The sequence below is a fragment of the Alternaria atra genome, assembly GCF_907166805.1.
Source record: "Alternaria atra isolate CS162 genome assembly, contig: 35, whole genome shotgun sequence".
In the NCBI taxonomy this organism is placed as follows: Eukaryota; Fungi; Ascomycota; class Dothideomycetes; order Pleosporales; family Pleosporaceae; genus Alternaria; species Alternaria atra.
In genome coordinates, this window is record NW_025091334.1 from 2,282,883 (window position 1) to 2,301,521 (window position 18,639).

The window sequence follows — 18,639 nt, forward strand, 5'->3', positions numbered from 1 at the left end:
TCTCTTGACGCTCAATGCAGGGACCCAGCTACCTACCGAACCTACATGTAGCGATACCAGGGGTTTCGTCACCCCCCTTCAACGTTCTGCATCGAGATGGAGTGGACCCATTCCCTGAAAGCGACAATAGATGCGCTCACAGATAAGTCTAGACTCGCCAATCGGGTTGCAGATCGGCCTGGGGAAGGGAAAATATCCCTGCCAACGCTAACTCAGCCACTCTCGTCTTAACCGAGTTCCAACAAGCCTTGGAAATGGAGTCGCTCTTCAGCGGCGGAAGCAGGGGCACGTCTTCCCCGAAAAGCTGAAATCTCACTAGCTGCCTAGTTTAAATCGCTCCTGCTACTATCGAAGGACGATTGTGCACTGGTATGACACCAGCCGACTATACTTGCACGCGACTGCGGCGGTAGAGCTAGTAAAATGCAAGACCCCTCTGACATCACGCACAACATGCTGCCTGGTGCTGGTGCAAGAGCGGGTACCGCTTTTTGCCTTCACCTGGCTGCTGGCGTAACCGGCTCGTCTATCATTAGTTGGAACTTTCTTTTGTACGACCTGCTCGCTTCCTCACCCTACTATTGGTGACGGCTGTATAGCTACTTCTTTCCACCTTTACTGCTGCACGTCAAACCAGGTAGTAGAGCGACTGTACGTTTCCTGTAACGTGAAACGCCACCAGATCACTTAACTCAAAGTTCTACCCTTCTTTTTAGTTGGCGTACTCGATCGATCATACATCTTGTCTTACTTGAGCCCTCGCTTTCTTCTGGATTCATCTTCACACAAGCTTCCTACCTTTTACACACACCTATTACCATTCCGCACGTAGTAATAACCATCCTACCAAAGCCATGGATAGACCACAAGTCTCCATACCTCCAGTGAGTAACCCCAGCCATGTCACATACTTGCCTCACCATACTGACCCGCAAACGCTAGGCTGCGAATATCCTTGGTGTATGTTTTCTCTGCTCCACCCACGTTGTGCAACTTGAGTCATGATACTGACATACGATCTTCTGGTTCTCTAGACCCTCGGCACTGGTGAGTACCTCCGAGACTGTTTGTGGCTGAAAGGACCTACGCTAACTTGAGTAAAGTGTATGTAACCCCCACGTCAAGCCCTTGACCAAAACAAGAAGAGTTCGCTAACGGAGGTTGTGATTGTAGCTGTTGGTGTATACAAATCATCCCACAAATATGGACCAACTGGCGGCGAAAGAGCACAGAAGGCCTACCTGGCACCATGCTCATACTCTGGTCAATATGTACGAACTTCTCGGATGGAACAATGTTTTTGGTAGACTGAGCTGACCAACCATCCACACAGGCGGCGTACCGTTCGGTGTCTACGCGATTGTCCAGAACTTCAACTTTGCTCTCAAGTTTCAACCCCAAGCTTTTGCTGGTCTTACCTTGATCGCATGGGGCCAAACACTCTACTACCACAACAAGTGGCGTGTATGGACTGCGACTCTAGCTACCGTCGCTCTGGCTGCTAGCTTCGGTATCATGGAACTCATTCTCATTCTCACCTTGCGAGGACCATACAGCAGAGGTGTAGAGTGGCCCATGATGCTCATGGCCATCTCAGCATCCGTTATCCAAGTCATTGGTCTTATTCCTCCTTACTTTGAGCTTGCGAAAAGGAATGGTCGCGTCATCGGAATCGGTAAGTGAACATGTTACTACCTGTCTTATTCTCTCTCTCCCCCTTATCCATCGAAGCCGCGTACTGATGTTCCTGTTCAACAGACTTCTGGTTCCTAACCATCGACTACCTCGGCGCTTTCTTCTCCCTCATGGCCGTCGTCGCACAACAGTGGTTCGATGCTCTTGGCGCTAGTCTGTACATCGCTTGCATGGTCCTCGAGACGGGTATCTTCGCTTCCCAGGCTATCTGGCTGTGGCGCGTTAGACATGTAAGAAGGGAGGCGAAGAAAGCCGGCAAGACGTACGATGAGTACGTTGCGGAGAACCAGGGAAAGAAACTACCGAGGTGTGGGAGTGAAGAGACGTTTGTTGATGTTGAGACGGGGTGTGAGAAGAAGACGACCATCGGAGGTGGAGAGTATGATGCTGGTACAGATGCGGAGAAGGCTACCATAAAGGCGTCCACGACCCAACAGGAACGTACCGATGTGACGACAGCAGATGCAACATCCACATCGGCATCAACATTGACATGGACGCCCATATTCGCGTCGATGACAACCGCGCCATCATCCGACACACTTCAGACTCCGCTGGCCGCTGTCTTGAAGACTAGCACGTCTAGATGATCACCATCGCCATGATCAATTGTTCTTATTCTTTCCATGATTACTTGCGAAAAGCTGCATATCTCCTTTGCCTTCATGTCCTGTACGATACCTCACGATGCGACCACGGTGTATTATTCTTTCTTCTTTCTTCCTTCTTCCTCTCTTCAGACGAGGTTTGATGGGAAAAAACTCTGCTTCTCTTCCGGTAGGAGATCAAAAGCTCTTTTCGGTTTGTAATCAAACAAAAGTGTTCCTCTGGGTGGACCTTTCATTTGCTGCTTGGTGGTGGTGGGGAAAAGCGAGGCTTGGGACTAGGCGGGACGGAATGGCATGTATGAATAGGAGTTCGTAATCGACTATTAAGTTAATACTTTCCTTTATTAGTTCAAGGGCGGATTGAGTTTATGCGGGCCGCTGTTACAGGATAAGACTTGTTAGCATCACTTCAGTCGTCATCTACTGCATAAAGCAAGGTGGCATACGCTAAAAATTGACGATCAAAAGCGTTATTGGAGGACTTTCTATACTACCTTTTCTCCATCTGAGCCTTGCCTCGTTCTTCTTTGTTCTCAGCACCAGGTCGGTTGGTAGAGACGGTGCCTTTGAGCTTGGCACTTTCAGCAACACCTTCACCCTTCTTGCTCTTTTCTGGCTGACTGGATACTTGGGAGGTATGGTGAGTGTCGGCATTAGATAGGCCCTCTTGCTTTCCAGAAGTCTCGTTTTGGCTCTTGGGCTTTCCGCGAGGATCGGGCTGTGCTACTTAGCATTGGAAACGTGAGAGCAAGATACACCTGTACGAACCTTATCAGACACGTCCGGAGGCGCCGCTCCTGACTCCATAGATTTTGGAGATTCTTTCGGTCCATGACCCACCAGGCCTGCTTCTTCACCAGGGTCGGGCCTGCCAGCACCCGGTTGGCTGGGGTCGTCTTTCTTCTGAATCTTTGTGTGGCCCATGGCTTCGTTGCTCTTACCATTCTGGGACTCGGGTTCGGGTTCATGCTTAGGCCTATCCGCAGAACTTTCCCCAGCGCCAACTATAGACGCTGCATGGCCTTCTGCAGTGGATTCTTTCTCGGAAGGCGCGTCATTCTCGCCGCCCAACTGCCTCTGAGCCTTATGCGCCTTCGCTTGGGTGTCGTGACTTGATCCGTGGCGTAGATTCTGGTTGCTAGCGAGATAGAGACCGCCAACGGTGACCATAGCAGCACCTGCTATCCTACAAACATACGTTATTCAAAGCTCAATTACCATTACAATGATCAATCTAAGGGAGCTGTTACGCTGGGATTAAACATACCATGGGACATCGCTATTCTTCAAATTGGGGATACTGCGCGTGCTGGCATATGCCCGACTCTGGGTAGCCTTTTGCACTGGATGAAGCCCAAAGCTACGCGAACATTTCGTGACCTGTGTGGTGCTTGTAGTTGAGGCTGCTCGCAGCTTTGTAAAGCGAAGTAATTGCATTGTGAATTGGAGGTAAATGTTGAGTGAAATAAGCATGGCAAAATGATTGACAGTTATCTTGATGATATCCAGAAACTCTGTTCTGCCTAACATAAGAATATCGTCAGAGCGCAGTAATCGGTGCGTCATCGGAGTTGTCGCAACGCAGTATGAGCCTCACCGAACACGTGAAGTTGTCACTGTTCGATAGTGATTGTCGAGCTCGGATCCTCTACGTAAAAACAATGTTTGCTATGCTCGTCAGCAAGTTACAATGGTCCGTACCCAGCTGCACCCTGCGCATCTCCATCTCCCCGCTTCGTCCAATCAACTTAAGCGTATAGATTGTAATGTCGCCAGATATTCCTCACGTGTGTCACAATATTACAAATCGCAGACGTAGACTGTAGTATGTACGGAATGCAATCGTATACAAGCCTACAGAATTAAGGTAAGGTGGGATGGAAGCCCTGTATACCATGGCACAAGCAAACCTTGGCAGTCACGTTACACAGATCGAGCTAGCAAGGTGTTGGCGCATCCTCCCCCAGATAGGCATTTAAAAATAGAGCTCTCCTATCTTAATCGAGCAGTGTTTGGGTACTTTGCTTAGGACTGACGTCATTTTGACAATATTATGATTCACTGCACGTGAAAACACTGTATCCCGTAATTATCTTACTGAATGCAGGTGATCTCCAGCTCTAGTTCTGGCTGAAGCTGAAGTTTCAATATCATTTGGATGTCGTCTACTGATCTACCAATGGTGTGCTGATGATCGGCAATTTAGAGAACAGATGAGGGGACACGTGATTTGTGGGCAGGGATCCTATAACCACACATCGATCTCTAGTCACGCTAAGGGTGTCATCATATCTCATCAATTGTGTGAACGTCAGCAGTTCGTCAGGTTATCCAATCTTGGCTTAAAGACATGATGCTTGACATTTGCGTGTTGGATCGATTATTCAGTAGGTGCGTAAAGGACCTCTTGAACTATGGTCTGGCGATGTTGCTAGAGCGGGATTTGCTTGATATATCTAGATAGGGCTCACCGCTGAATATTGAGCATTTATCGCAATTATTGTGGCTCAAGAAAGGGACGACACATGCCTTCTTACACACATGCTTGGCGAGGCAGCACCAAAAAGTCCATCCAAGACTATCTCTTTACGACTATTTATAAGTTTGTTAATCTGGATGTAAAGCTAATGCGTTGTGCCGGGAGTGAAAACTAGGGATTCTTGAGCTATCTCAACCCTTATGAAGCGGTACCTTACTTGTCCTTGCTAAGGCTATCGAATCACGCCAGCAAACAGCGTTCCGCCGAATGTTAGGTCTTCACTCTATGCCTATCTCCATCGCTACTAGTAGGTATTCATACTCTATTCAGTTTTGCAGTAAGCTAATTAGTCCGTACATGTTCATAGAACTAGCATTAGATGCTTCTGGTCCCTTGTATATCTACATGCCCTCATCATAACACTCGCACCACGTAGTAGAACTTTCTTGCGTGAATTATCCATGATTAGCCAGGTGAGTCGAACCAGGCACAAGTTGTATCTGTAGGCATGATGAGGCCTATATTATAATGAGACATCATAGCTACGAGATATTGGTATTCGGTTAGTGACAACCCTGGAGCGTGGTAAAGCAACATCTAGCCGCGGCCAACGTCCGCGTGGCTTTACAATTGTTTTCAGTATGACCTCAGGAAGAGCTAGTATAGTGAAAAACGTAAACTCCCCGTAGGGAGTGAATTAATTCTCGTAAAACGTCTGCACTGCGAGGGTCCGGTTTAAATATGCTGCAAGTAGCCACTACGATCGAATAAAAACTTATCCGCATTCTTCGACGTTGACTACACACCAAATCTAGCCATGGATATTTCATCATCTTCTGGAAAGTCCCCTTGCAAGCCTCGCTCATGCAGGAACATTTCCTATCCGCCTACTCCACTTCTCGACAAGGAGTCATTCCAGCCGACTCTCCAAATCATATCCTATAATCATGCAACGATCCCGACTACGCCAATGGTGCTCATCTACGACCTGCAAGACAAAGCTCGCCAGTCGCGTCACATCCGTGTCAGTCCGTTGGAAGGTGTTTCGATATCTGCAATGATGGGATTGCGAAAGGAACCACACTATATCTCAATTCTTCAAGCAGCAGAAGAAGAGATACGCAATGCTATGGAATCTCTAATCAAGGCGAATGAGTTCCGCAAACGTTCTCCATCGACCAGCAGCGGTGAGGTTGTTGCTGAGTGGGCTGAGGGATTGGGGGAAGAAGACACGGACGAAGTTGTCCTGCAAGACCTCGAGGGTGAAAACAGCTACTTCGAAATGGATATGCCGATCATGAGAGTAGGCTGTAGCTGTTTGACTGGCTGTTACAAGAGCGTTGTTTTTGCGGAAGACCTAGCCAATCGTCCGTGGCCGAAAGAGTGGGTGGTTACTGTGGAATATTTCAGTATCTTCAACAGTGTATGAAAGCTCACATGGCAAGACATGTTCATAGACTTTCGAACGAATTGCTTATAAAGCGAACCCAAAAATCAGTTGTGCTCTATGGCATCTCGGAAAATCTCATTTGCGATGGCCATTCTCTGCACCTAGCAGTCTCGATGGTTGATGATTCCTAGGAGTACGAGCATTGAGAGCTCCACAAGACTAACCGTTCGCACCAGGGTACCAAACATGCGTTTTGCGCCGAACTTCGCTCTTGGGTCCCACGATCTCACAGTCTTACGGTACCATGACAATGTTCATTCCAAACTCCGCGGGGTTGGTATCCCAGCGTAGCATTACGAATAGTGACGTGCTCAAAAATGACCCCCAAGACCGGAGCCAGGTATGACGACTAAAATACTTCAATTTAGTGGTCATATTCTCTACTGTTATAAAATCATTGTAGCAAGGAAGCTTTTCGAGTCCTGCAAATAAACCTCAGAAATAAATTGATCCTGCGACAAGAAGATTACCAACCTCAGGTTTGTAAACAAAAATGACGCGCGGCAACACTCAAGAAGTCAAAATGCATTACAAAGGCCCAAACACGGGAGACGACTACGTTGTCTACATCGCGAGTGCTGAAGCAGCACGGGACTGGAAGAAAGACAAGACAATCCCACTTGTAGACGTGCTGGATGGCTTCTTCGTCTTCGTGTCACACAAGTATGGTCTTACAAATGGAAGATATCTTAGAGTACTGCTGAATCTTTCTAGACAAGGAGCGCAAGGCATCCTAGATCGAGCGTCGAATGCACAGCTAGAGAGTGAGTTCGGAACGCACAAGATTGAGGAAGTCGCGCAGATGATTATAGAGAAGGGCCAGATTATCCAAAACAAGGTAAGTGGATTATATGTCATTCTTCCTGGTAACTGACAGCTTCGTAGTCATCGAGCAAGGAAGGTGATAGGAACCCTTCGAATGGCCCTGGTATTAGTAGCGGAGGAGGCGTTCACAACTAAAACGACATGTACGGTAGACGTGTGCCAGTGTTGAGTTTGTGCGGCGATTGGGGCCGGGTCGATTTTGTTTACATTGATGATCAGATTCGTCCAAAAAATTGTAAGAATCGTCTATGGTTCATATGGGAAAGCAAGTGAGATGGAATTCCGACATCAGAATATCAGTGCCCGTACTAGTCAGCGTATGTCGCTCTATTGAATACAACGCCTTTGATGTAGCTTACCAGCCACCAATGCTTACCACGTATCATAACTGATGCTAGCAAACCACTGCGACCTAGTAACAAGCTCTTCATAAGAAGGCGATATCCTCCATCACATTCCATTCCAGATTTTATCCAGCGATGGTAACCTCAACCTCAACTCCAGATTCTATATTGATAACAATCTGCTTAACGACCTCGGTAGGAGCCTGTAGATCCACAAGTCCTAAAAGTGCATTAGTCCAGAATGCCGTTCCCATCCAAAAGCCTATTAGCTTCTCTGATTGTACTCACGCTTGTGAATGCGCATCTCATACGTGTCCCACGTGTTCGTACCCTCGCCATTGGGCGCTTTGCGAGTTGTAATCTTAAGGGTTTTTGTAGGCAGACGGACAGGACCCTTGACACGGAGTTCTTTGTGTTTAGCGCGATCTATAAGCTCTTGACAGACTTTCTCGATGGCTTTTACATTGCGAGATGTCAGGGTGATGCGGATTTTGTGGATCTTGGGACCGTCGCCAAAGTTCTTGCCGTCTTTATCTTTGGCTTGTCAGCAATGCATGCGGTGTCAAGTCGCTGCGGAAGCTTTGGACATACCATAAGACATATTAGCGAAAGTAGATGGTTAATCGAGGTCTTTGGTGGATGCGGACGGATGCCTGATAAAGGGTTGAAACTACAAATCAGGCTAGCGTAATGATCACGTCAGATGTCGCTCACGATGACTTATCAATGATGAGCTACTCACAAGTTGCGAAATACATACCACACACTAATACGAAAAGTTAACCTCGAAGGGAAGACATCGCAAACCCAAGGAACATATGTTGACTAGTGGTATCGTGTTCCACGAGCGAGTGAATAACGTAAGTGAGCGGATCAGCCCTGCCACGCGACGCGTACGAGCACTCTTTAACAGGAATAACAAACCATGTCTTTATTTAAACGATCTATATATAGGGACAGGCTTTTCTTAGCTGCTTGGGCATTCGACCTAGGCTAATTAAAACTATCTGAGCAGTATCTCGCTCATACGACATTTCATAAACTACTGTACACGGACGCGTTTACGGTTCTCTTTCACAACATGATACTCCTCCAACACGCACAAAATACTAGCAGGAGAAGAAAAACAAATTTTTCTCTTCCGATCGGAGATCAGAGCCCAATATCTTTCTGGAGTCTCTTCTTGGGTCCGTATGCTGATGAAAGTATTCCTCCACGCGGACCTTTTGCTTGCTTTTCTGCGACGGTGGAGAAAAGGTGGAAGTGAGATAGAGCAGAATAGCAGGTATGAATAAGAGCCCATAATCATTGATACGGCTTTCCTGATACTGTGCACCTTGCTTGACAACTAGGTACGCCTGACCTCTTTCTTGGTGTTGCAATGTGTGCTAAATTATGTGAAACTCAACGTGCTCTCGTCCGCACCCGTCCATCTAACTCACCTGGTACAATATGGCACATCGATGAGGAACAATTCCGCATTTGACTAATCACAACTAAGCCTGGTGCTGTATTGGCATTGTCATTCTTTTCGGGTTCATCGCGCCCTATTGACAATTCTCCGTTAAGCGAGATGGTGACGCCGGGTAGCAACTGGAAGGATTGTGCTTTGTAGGTCCGTCCGCGAAGCTCGTATCCAACTACTATAAAACGGGAGCTACTCACGTCTTTGCATGCACATACTAGTTTCGTTGACTTTTGCTTCTAACTTCTTCGATCCTCCAGCCTTGACATCTGGCCATCACCATGGCTGTAACTGAATTGCAGCTATTCCACTCGCCAGGCTCTTGCAGTACAGCAGCCCACATCCTACTCAAAGAGTCCGGACTTCCCTTCTCAACAGAAAACATCAATGTCATGCAAGGCTTCCCAGTGGAATTTCTGCATCTAAACCCAAAGGGCAGGGTACCGTTCTTGCACATGAACGGCGAGACCATCACCGAGATGCCCGCCATCATGACGGCAATCGCGCAACTCGTCCCCGACAAGATATTCCTTGGAAGCACAAACCTAGAGACTGTTCGATGCTACGAATGATTCAACCTCGCTGGAGAACTGCATGCGCAGGGTTACTTTACTCTCTACCGTCTACATTACTTCACCGACGATGAGGCTGCTTACAAAAATATCCAAGAGAAAGGACGCGCGAAAATTGATAGGTGTTATGGGATTATTGAGGAGAAGCCGGAGGGGTTGCATGCAGTAGGAGTTGCGTTTTCGGCTGTGGATGCGTATCTTCTGTCGTTTTATCGATGGGGTACTGCGAATGAGTTTGCGATGAAGGAGAAGTATCCAAAGTACACGGCGCTTGTACCAAACCTGGCGGGAATGGAGAGTATCAAGAAGGCGTGTGAGGTGGAAGGTATTGATCCGATATTCGGGGGTCGACCGCAGTTGTCGGACAGCATGATCGAAATCTAAGATCAGATGTCAGCGGAAAGTATTCAATAAACAGCGGGTAGCCTTATGATCTATGGCATTTTCTTGACTGGCTGAAAAGGTAGAGGCTATTTGTCATGACTGAACAGACTTAAAATGAGCATCCGGTATGGTAACGGAACTCGCTCCAAGCAAAAGTTCCGTCCCGTTCACCAGATGTCCAAGTTGCTTGGCAATGCAGGCAAACTATTCCCGGAGTTACGGGAAGCCGAGTACTCGGACGAAACACGGTTAGATATCTTCAGGTGGTTGCTGCCGGCAGAGACGATAGATGGACGAGGGTTGATGCTTGTGTATACTAAAGTGCACGCTTCTAAGATGTAAGTCTAAGGATGCAGATCTCACCTATTCTCGGCGGCAGATAAGTCGTTAAAGATATCTTTCTGATGGTCAGTTATTGTTTATACTTAAGACTACACTTCATGTTCGCGTTGCAAGTGATGGACATTGAAGCGAGTCCAACAAGTGCACGAGGGGTTTCCCTGTAGATGCACCTTTACCAATCACGGCCGCCTACGATCGTAGCCACATCGCAGGTATGTCTGGCTTTATCGCACGGATGACCGGCTTCCTATTCGTATCGCATGCTCCGCGCGCTATGGTCTGGCTCATATGCAGATGGGCTGGAATTGCGCTATAAGCATGCAATCCTCATGTGAGCTTCAATTCGTGCGATAGTCGCTAAACGCCTGCATCGGTCATGAACGACTGGAAACTAGTGCGGGAAGCTCATGCGCCATTTGCGTCGTATAACGCGGGGCCTAGCCATACCACAGCTGGTAGTGTAATTTGGAGGGGTCAATGTGGGGGCGTGACGAACGCTACCTAGGTACGATTCGCTTTGTTATTCGCCGTTGCGTTGTCTACAGTGATTTATATCTACACTCGATCTGGTTAATGATATCAACTAAATGTGCGCCATTGCGCCAAACATAGCAGGGAGGCAGAGTGGTATTCGAGTAGACTGACGCAAGCCGGTGACGTGGGTAGACCAAATCCAAAACAAAGAGCCTTAGGAATCAGTGAGCTCATTCGTGCGCCTGTCAGCGGACCGCAGCGGGAGCTATTTGACAGCCGGATAGCCGTCCTCAGCTGTGGTGATGGTGCGAACGCTCTTAAAGAACAAGCTATGGATAGCACGAATTTAGCATGTGCTGAGCTTCCCCATCTATGGTGGTCCACTGACATACCCGCAGCTTTCTTGGTGCGGAGTGACGATCTACATTATGCCACATGCAAGAGCGCGGTCTGCAGTCCAATGAGTAGATGCCACGTTGGCTCAAGGATCCCTAGCGTAAGCAACATGCAGCGTTCGCATACATGATACTCTATCGCGCGGCTTTCGCAGCAGCGATCAGTCTCGAGCGTGTCGCAGTTGTTACAGGAGATCCCAGCATAGTCGCAGATGCCGTGCGTATAAGCGCTTCTCCCGTACAGACATTCCATACGCGCGACGCTCCATAATCCAACGATATGGATTCACCGGAATGCCTTGGTTGAATGTACTGCAGTCGTGATTTGTTATGGAGGCATGTTACGATCACCTCTGACGACGTATATCGCGTGAAAGACCTGTGAAAGCCAATGACACTTTCATCGAGTACACCATCAGTCTGCAAACCTACCATTGCCTTGTTCGATTGAGAAGAACGTTAGTATTATGCAGCGTCTGACAGAGAATTGGACTAAGTAGTCACTGCTCCAACATCCACTGACGTCGCCATCATGCGATACATCATGGCATAGTTGGATTGATAAGGCTGGGTGCTCAGGGTCTCTATAAGTAGACCTCGGGTCGCTATCGAGAGTCTCTTGACCAAAAACGAATTACTTACAAGACCATGGCTGGGGAACCAAGATCAGGCCACGAAAGAGCTGACTCAGCAATCGACGGAATTGACCCGGTCACTAAGACCCTCGTCACAGCGCAAGACTTCTGTACAGCGGTGTCTTCACTGGTAGCGCAAGATGGATTTAAGGTGCTCGTAGAAGTTCTTGATCTCCTGCCACAGCGGGAAAAAGATATCAAAACACGAGACGATGCAATACGACGCCTGGAAGACAAATTAGCTGCGCAAGAGAAGTCCCACAAAGCACGTACCCAACAACAGATCTCGGATTTTGAAGACAGATTTCAGAATTGGGTTGAGGAGAGAAATGAATACAATACCAGATCAAAAGAACTACAGACAAAATCGGACGAGAAGGATAAGGAGTTGGCACTGCTACAAGAAGATCTGAAGATACATAAATCGAGAATAGAAGACCTTGAAGGAGACATTACTCAAAAGACTACGAGGCTGAAGGACATGGCTCAACAAGCTGGGATATTGGACGCGAATCTGCAGAAGATGCAGACAGCTGTGGATAATCACCCAAAAGAAGTAGAGCAATCACACAATGATATCGCCGCTCTAAAGAAGTCACTTGAGGACAGCAAGAACGACTACCAAACACTCGAGGAGAAAGCCTCAAAGACGAAGAAACGTCTCGAGCATCTATTACGATTCTCCGCGAAAATGGAAGAGCTAGACTTGCCACAAACGTAGGTCACTTGAACTGCTTGCTACAAAGCGCGTTAACAATGATATGGTAGGGTCAGCCGAATCAACGATCTATGGCAATCTGCAATGCAATTGGTTGTACGTTTTGTTGACCGAGAATTATCAAAGGACGTTCTCCAGGTATACATCCGTCGCGTGATAAGACTGGTTGAAATGGCTCACGTAGAAACAGATCGATTGGAACAAACTCCGCAAGAAAGATGTCTCGAAGGACAAAATTCCGCTCCCTCAATCCAACTCTGATATAGCAAAAATGATGCGAGTCGCTATAGTTCTTGGTACTCTTGCCACTCTCGTTGATAAGTTCATATTCCAACCTACATATTTGTTGGACGAGAATAGCGGGTTACGCGAGATTCTGTGTCAGCAAGCCAAAATCGATCCAGCCAAAGAAAGATTCACTCGAGGTATCCTCCTTTCTATTTCTGCTGAAGCGCAGGAAGTAGACAGTGAAGAAGAAGAAGAAGACGTTGTCGATTTGGTCGTAGACAAATTGCTCGACGATGCGATCGTAAAGATCTTGATCGATCCGGAAAGTATCAACACTTTCGGAACGGAGTTGGAGCGCCTGGTAATGCAATTCCAGGATCAATGGAAGATCGTGCAGCATGGAAAACAGAAGCTTGAGACGAGCTTTGACCATCCCCCCTCAAATGACCATCCATGGCACGTTCTCGACATGCACATCAGAAACTTCAAAGGCGAACCATCCAACGAAATACCTTATGGTACTAGTATCTTTGAAGAGGACAAAACTGTCATCGTCCCAAGAGTCTATCTTATTAGAACCGAAAACGAACGGATACCACAGACTCACGGTTATGTTCTTCGGAAGACTCACTTGGATGCTGCAGAAGAGGAAGCTCGCAGAGATTCTCCAATCGCCACATCCACCCAGGCACCCTCAGGCCGCCAGCGCCGCAGGCGGTCATCTCAAACTGCGACCGTGACTAGTCACACGCACTCCAGCTCTAGTGGGAATAAGGGTGAGCGTCTTCTTTCTCTAGCTCGTGGGGCGCTAGGTGTTTGAATGGTGTGACCGTCGCATTGAGAGACTTGCGTCTCATTGAACGACACGACAAGGGCCGCTGGCGATCAAAGAAGAAACTGCAGTCTTCGTGCAACATTGTGCACCTCCGTCCAGACTATTGGTCTTGCGTGTGTAGAAAGGTTTATTATAGGTGTTTAATTCACCTGGTGGCTATTCCCAGTAGTAGCTAGAAACCGATAGTATGATGAGACACGAGTTGCTAGTTTGAAGAATGGAATCGGTGGAAGGAACTAACCATCTCTTTTGTTTTTAGCAGAGCAGATAGCTTGAACTACGAAGCTACTATTTCAGATCTGCTAGCGATCTGCCATACATATGACGGAGCATCGAACAATGCTCAAGGTACAACTATACACAGTACAATAGCGCAGGTGTAGATGTTCATGCTTCAAGCCACGCGATGGCGAACATCAAAGCCTAAGACTTGCTGCCATTGGGACCTAAAGAGCCACTCAACCGGAAATAGGCTAAATTTACCAGTACATACTCATTGGATGATCATTCAGCTCATGTCGCATGCTTGGGGATAAACTTGATGTTCGCCTTGGAAATGACGGAAGCCGAACAGGATTTTGGGGTGGAGAGGGTCTGGACGCTAGACTGCTTGAAGGCGGATTAGCGCAAAACTACAACGGTACCGAGGTGGGGTTAAGTATACGATGATGATTAAGCGCCTCCAGCTCAAACTGCCGCCGGGCTCACCCTCGAACTGGATACCAAAACCTCGTCCGCTGGAACGAAAGTCGTCCTTTCAGCATGCCTTATCCACCCAGGATTATTCCCAAAGGGCCGTGGACTACTTCGTTAGATTGGGATCTATGCGCAACATTCTACGGTGAGATACGCATACCATTTCGACACTACGTACGCTCAGGACAAGAACGAACGCATGCCTCGCTTCACAGCTTCACGTCGTTTCCGCGCTTGCCTCTGGAGCTACAACACCATGTACTGTCGTTCTGTGATCACGCGACGCTCTTCCGACTCATGCACGCGTCAACCTCAACGCGCAAAGAAGCCGCAAAACGTTTTTGGTCCAGATCTGCGGCACGGTATCACATCCATGGTGGTGGCCCATGGCTCCTTTCTGGCGGATTCGCAGGCACCACGCACCACGATCTCGAAGCACTCAAGTGTATGCAGTATATTCTTGTAGAGTTCAAGGATCAGTGGCCGATTCTCCACAGTGAATGGGTCGATCGCGGACCGCAGTGGATTGACTTTCCAGGTGAAGAACTAGAGATAAGCTTTATAGAGCAGCAGATCATCGATTTCTGGGATACACTGCGTCGCCGCTTTCCCTGTGCTAAAGACGTTGTGCTGAGCACCAAGTTCTCCCATGATTCTAACGAAGAACCATCTAGAGAATTGGTCCAACTAGCAGACGGGTGCCCGGAAGGCATCTATGCACGCGTATCGTGCTTTCACTGCGATAATAAGGACGGGATACGACCCGTGTGGAGGCAGCTTTGGCAGCCGACCCACTCCGATAGCAGCTCAACGTCGTGGGAGATAGCTGATTCCTCATGGACACCGCGATTCCTCTCACCCCCAATCCAGAAACGTTCCGGACCCGTGGGTACATGGTTGCACTGGGTCAATGATGGGGCCGAAAAATACAACTACATGAATGATGCTCGTAGGATTCTATTCATCCAGGCAATCGAGTCATACTATCTGCACACGCTCAAGGCGCCATGCATTTGCCCATTCGCTAGATGCGGCTTGCAGTTCGAAGAACCTGGACAATGGGCAGCACACTATGTGTCCAGTGACGAAACAGTGCACTTTCTGGATAAGACGTTCTTGTTTCCATGCGAAACGCTGCAGGCTGCATTTGCGCGCCAGGATGCGCGTGTAAAGCTCATACTACAGCGAATCGGCAAGAGATTGATGGAAATGCGAGATGAGTGGGGTGAGGAGGGGAGTGACCAGCGACATTTTGCCACACAGCAGTTCCTCAAGCAGCTACGGGACGACCCATTGTGTGCGTGTCAGAAGGTACCAGAGAAAAGTCGCATTTGGCGTGATTATCAAATTGCCATGAACGACGAGTGGCATGAGAACCAAGAATGAGCACCAGAGAGAGGCGGCAAGGTCGCCAACTTCCTCGCTAGGTCTTGGTATAGCAGTATCGAAAAAACTTTGACTGATGAGTATATTCGTAGCATGCTGAGCGAAACCGTGTGTTAGGATGTTGCTCGGTGAGAGTAAATCTGTATAGCTAGAAGCGCCTTTCTACTGCAAAGAAAATTATGAAATATTAAGCTGTCTTTAATATTCTAGGTAGCACCTAGTCGCTCTTCGCAAGACTGATTATGCTGAGGAATGCCACAATAAGCGCACACGTAGTTACTATGTAAGAACTGACACCCAATGCACCTTGTATGTCAGTCCTTGCAATCGTCCAACAGACACCGAATAAGAGACTGGCAGGGATTGTTACTCCGACAATTACAAGGATGATCAAGCCAATGTTCCAATTTTCTTCATAGTACAAGCCCCATCCCTTTGCTGACACTTGTCCGGTAGCTTGCAATCTACCACAGTTTCGTTTCGGAAGTTGGTTGAGGATGGACATTTCTTTTCCTGCAATCAGTTCAGGGTGTTTCAAGTAATGGAGCATCTTGGACGGTAAAACAGGGGGCCCGAAGTCTAGGGGCCCAGCTGGTTCGCAGTCGTACTCATCGTTTGACGTTAGTGGAACGCACTGACATGAATCTTGTGTGCAGCAGAGCTTGTGGAGACGAGGCTCTACATCGTCGTTTAGACGCAAGTGAAACTTTCATGGAGTAAGCAATGATACTCTGAATATGTCTTGAGCCGTGTTACTCGACTAACCTGTGTGAAATGAATCCCCGTTATTGTCTTTAGTGATGGGAAGAACCAGCGTACGTTGAGAGTACGTGATAATTGTTCTTTGACGAAATAGAACAGTTGCCGACCGCTCTCTATCGTCCCTATACTGTCCTGGCGCAAGGATTGTCCACCTTGGCTCTGGTGCGCACAAGCCAATAGCAGAAGATCTGGAACAAGTGGTAATTCGATATTTGCTGATTTAGGTGTTGTTCTTGTACCAGGACCGCCGTGTCGCGGTAGAAAGTCGTTATGATTCGCGTCTTTTGAAAAAGCCCTTACGAAGCTTCTGGCTGTTTCGCGAATCCAGATTTTTGGTCCCGGGATATAACGTTCACTGGATGAGTGTTCATCGTACGAAGTGGCAGTAATCTTACCACTAGCGGATCGCTCCATCTGCTCTATTAGCCTAGAAATACCACCTATACGATGTTCCTGAACATCTCCGAAAGGGGGGCCCCACAATCCTACAGAACGTTAGCATCATCCATCCCAATCATACGTGAATGATACAAATCGGATCTACTGCAATTTTTGGGGAGCGAGTCGTACTCTGCTTGACCACTTACACATTGCCACCGTAGCCGGATCGATCCTGGCTGTAGGGGTGGTTCCAAACACCCAACCACAACCAGAACAGCTTTGATTATGCCAACAGTCGAAATTGATAATCGACAAAACTTTGACAGTGACGCTACATCACAACGATCTTTTACAGCAACGTCGATGTCTGATCGGCATGAGTTCTTTGGTAAAACGAATTTAGTTAGTCTTGCTCGGAAAAACTGGAAGGCAGAACTGCGAACGAGAAAGGTTCGAAGCCTAGCAAGGTCCTCGAAATAGTCGTCATCAATAAGCGCCAGCTCTTCGATGTCATCAACCTCGGGCTGCGCTTCAACGACCTCGTTCGCGTCTTCTTCCTGCTCTCGGCCATCTCCGTCGCTTCTTCCTTGCTCTACCAGAGGGTGTGGTTGCCGTGAGTTTCTTGGTGTATCGTTGAATTCTTCAACGATGCAATATGCGATATATGGCGCTTTGCTCCGCACGAACCGAGACGCCATCCTCTCTAGATTCGTTTCTGCCTCACGCCGGAGGTCTTTTGCGAACAGTTTTAGCAGCCGCGCAATATTTCGTTGCAGTCTATCCGATTCGACAGACGGGTCCTTCAAAGCCAAGCGATAGAGGCTAGCAAGTTCCACATCCTCCTGAAAAACTCTTTGAAGTTCGACAGTGGCGCTCTTCTCTACTGTTGTTAAGCCACTTGATGTAGAGACCAGCGTTGTCGAAGATTCAATTGACTGTATAGATAGTCTATCGTCATCATATCGCATGCTGTAAGCTGCTTCAATTTGCGCTTGGAACCACGCCTTGTCCTCTATGCGATGCCCTTCACGCGAGAAAAACTCGACTGATGATGACAAAAAGTACTCTTGTAATGTCCATGTTCGAGAGGCCCATGCACTTTTGCGGAATGACTCCTCCCAGTTGCTACGTTGAACCGTCCCTGTCTCAGGCGGAAATGAGAGGTCTGACAAAACGACGTAGCATCTTGTCGCGTCCTTGTACAATTTTGCCATAGATTTGATTGCTTTTGACATCTCGAGAGAGTTCGATTCGATGCAGCATGCATCGATCCAAAAGTTTTTCAGTCCGTCCTGCGATGCCTGGTTGGCACAGAGCCTAAGCTTTCGATAACCTTCCTTCTCCTTGTAGGTGTCATTTAGTAAGTCTTCGAATGAGATCTCGGAGTCGCTCCATGTGTGTGAAAGAATGGCGTAGGGAGGAAGGTTATCATCGTCGAAATCTACCAAGACGGGCTTCCCTGATGCGTCCAAGTGGAGAAGCCGCATAGCGTTTGTGATCCTGGCTTAGCCTAGGAAAGGCGAGGCACAAACGACTTTAGTAGTGTCGAGAGTAGAAAGGCACAGTTGTAACAGAGCAAAGCAGTTAGAAGAAGCTTATGCTAGGCTGGTAGGAAGGCTGTCTGTCAAGGCAGTGCGTGCGACCAGGCTGAGCCGATGCTGGGCACATCAAGCATCCCGCACCGCCCCACCTTGCAACCTGCGTTGGTCAACGTTCGCTATCTGAACTCAATCAGGCTACTGCGTACATGGAATGCGTAGCGATGTAGTTCGTGAAGACGTGAAGACGTATACCTATACAAGGCAACCTAGGTAATGTGCTATGCAATCAACAAGCATGTATGGTATTCCTCCCACAGTATTGTTCTTCCGAGGGCTGGTACCATACGCACTGCGCCGCATGCTCCGAACTTGGCCATCCGAAAGTCTGACCAGCACTATAGTCTTCCCTTCTCCCCTATTCTAC

General features: G+C 48.0%; 7 protein-coding genes across 7 annotated transcripts; 5 read left to right on the forward strand and 2 right to left on the reverse strand.

The window, feature by feature from the left end:
* Nucleotides 1-1,249: 1,249 nt before the first annotated feature.
* Nucleotides 1,250-2,285, forward strand: ALTATR162_LOCUS11653 (uncharacterized protein; the record flags this gene model as incomplete). The annotated part of the gene is made up of 3 exons (XM_043319295.1): nt 1,250-1,271; nt 1,334-1,675; nt 1,759-2,285. The coding sequence occupies 3 exons, from the start codon at nt 1,250-1,252 to the stop codon at nt 2,283-2,285; spliced, it is 891 nt and encodes a 296-aa protein (XP_043175230.1).
* Nucleotides 2,286-2,793: 508 nt separating this feature from the next.
* On the reverse strand, nt 2,794-3,740 carry ALTATR162_LOCUS11654 (uncharacterized protein; the record flags this gene model as incomplete). The annotated part of the gene is made up of 3 exons (XM_043319296.1): nt 2,794-3,021; nt 3,072-3,489; nt 3,571-3,740. 3 exons carry the CDS (start codon nt 3,738-3,740, stop codon nt 2,794-2,796), a joined length of 816 nt encoding a protein of 271 aa, XP_043175231.1.
* Nucleotides 3,741-5,752: 2,012 nt separating this feature from the next.
* Nucleotides 5,753-6,211, forward strand: ALTATR162_LOCUS11655 (uncharacterized protein; the record flags this gene model as incomplete). Its single annotated transcript, XM_043319297.1, has 1 exon — nt 5,753-6,211. One exon carries the CDS (start codon nt 5,753-5,755, stop codon nt 6,209-6,211), a length of 459 nt encoding a protein of 152 aa, XP_043175232.1.
* Nucleotides 6,212-6,725: 514 nt separating this feature from the next.
* ALTATR162_LOCUS11656 (uncharacterized protein) lies at nt 6,726-7,192 on the forward strand (the record flags this gene model as incomplete). Its single annotated transcript, XM_043319298.1, has 3 exons — nt 6,726-6,895; nt 6,947-7,070; nt 7,118-7,192. The coding sequence occupies 3 exons, from the start codon at nt 6,726-6,728 to the stop codon at nt 7,190-7,192; spliced, it is 369 nt and encodes a 122-aa protein (XP_043175233.1).
* A 334-nt stretch (nt 7,193-7,526) lies between these two features.
* Nucleotides 7,527-8,002, reverse strand: ALTATR162_LOCUS11657 (uncharacterized protein; the record flags this gene model as incomplete). Its single annotated transcript, XM_043319299.1, has 3 exons — nt 7,527-7,621; nt 7,690-7,935; nt 7,993-8,002. 3 exons carry the CDS (start codon nt 8,000-8,002, stop codon nt 7,527-7,529), a joined length of 351 nt encoding a protein of 116 aa, XP_043175234.1.
* A 1,145-nt stretch (nt 8,003-9,147) lies between these two features.
* ALTATR162_LOCUS11658 (uncharacterized protein) lies at nt 9,148-9,438 on the forward strand (the record flags this gene model as incomplete). Its single annotated transcript, XM_043319300.1, has 1 exon — nt 9,148-9,438. The coding sequence occupies one exon, from the start codon at nt 9,148-9,150 to the stop codon at nt 9,436-9,438; it is 291 nt and encodes a 96-aa protein (XP_043175235.1).
* Nucleotides 9,439-11,681: 2,243 nt separating this feature from the next.
* Nucleotides 11,682-15,531, forward strand: ALTATR162_LOCUS11659 (uncharacterized protein; the record flags this gene model as incomplete). The annotated part of the gene is made up of 4 exons (XM_043319301.1): nt 11,682-12,385; nt 12,437-12,524; nt 12,577-13,331; nt 14,496-15,531. 4 exons carry the CDS (start codon nt 11,682-11,684, stop codon nt 15,529-15,531), a joined length of 2,583 nt encoding a protein of 860 aa, XP_043175236.1.
* Nucleotides 15,532-18,639: the final 3,108 nt, after the last annotated feature.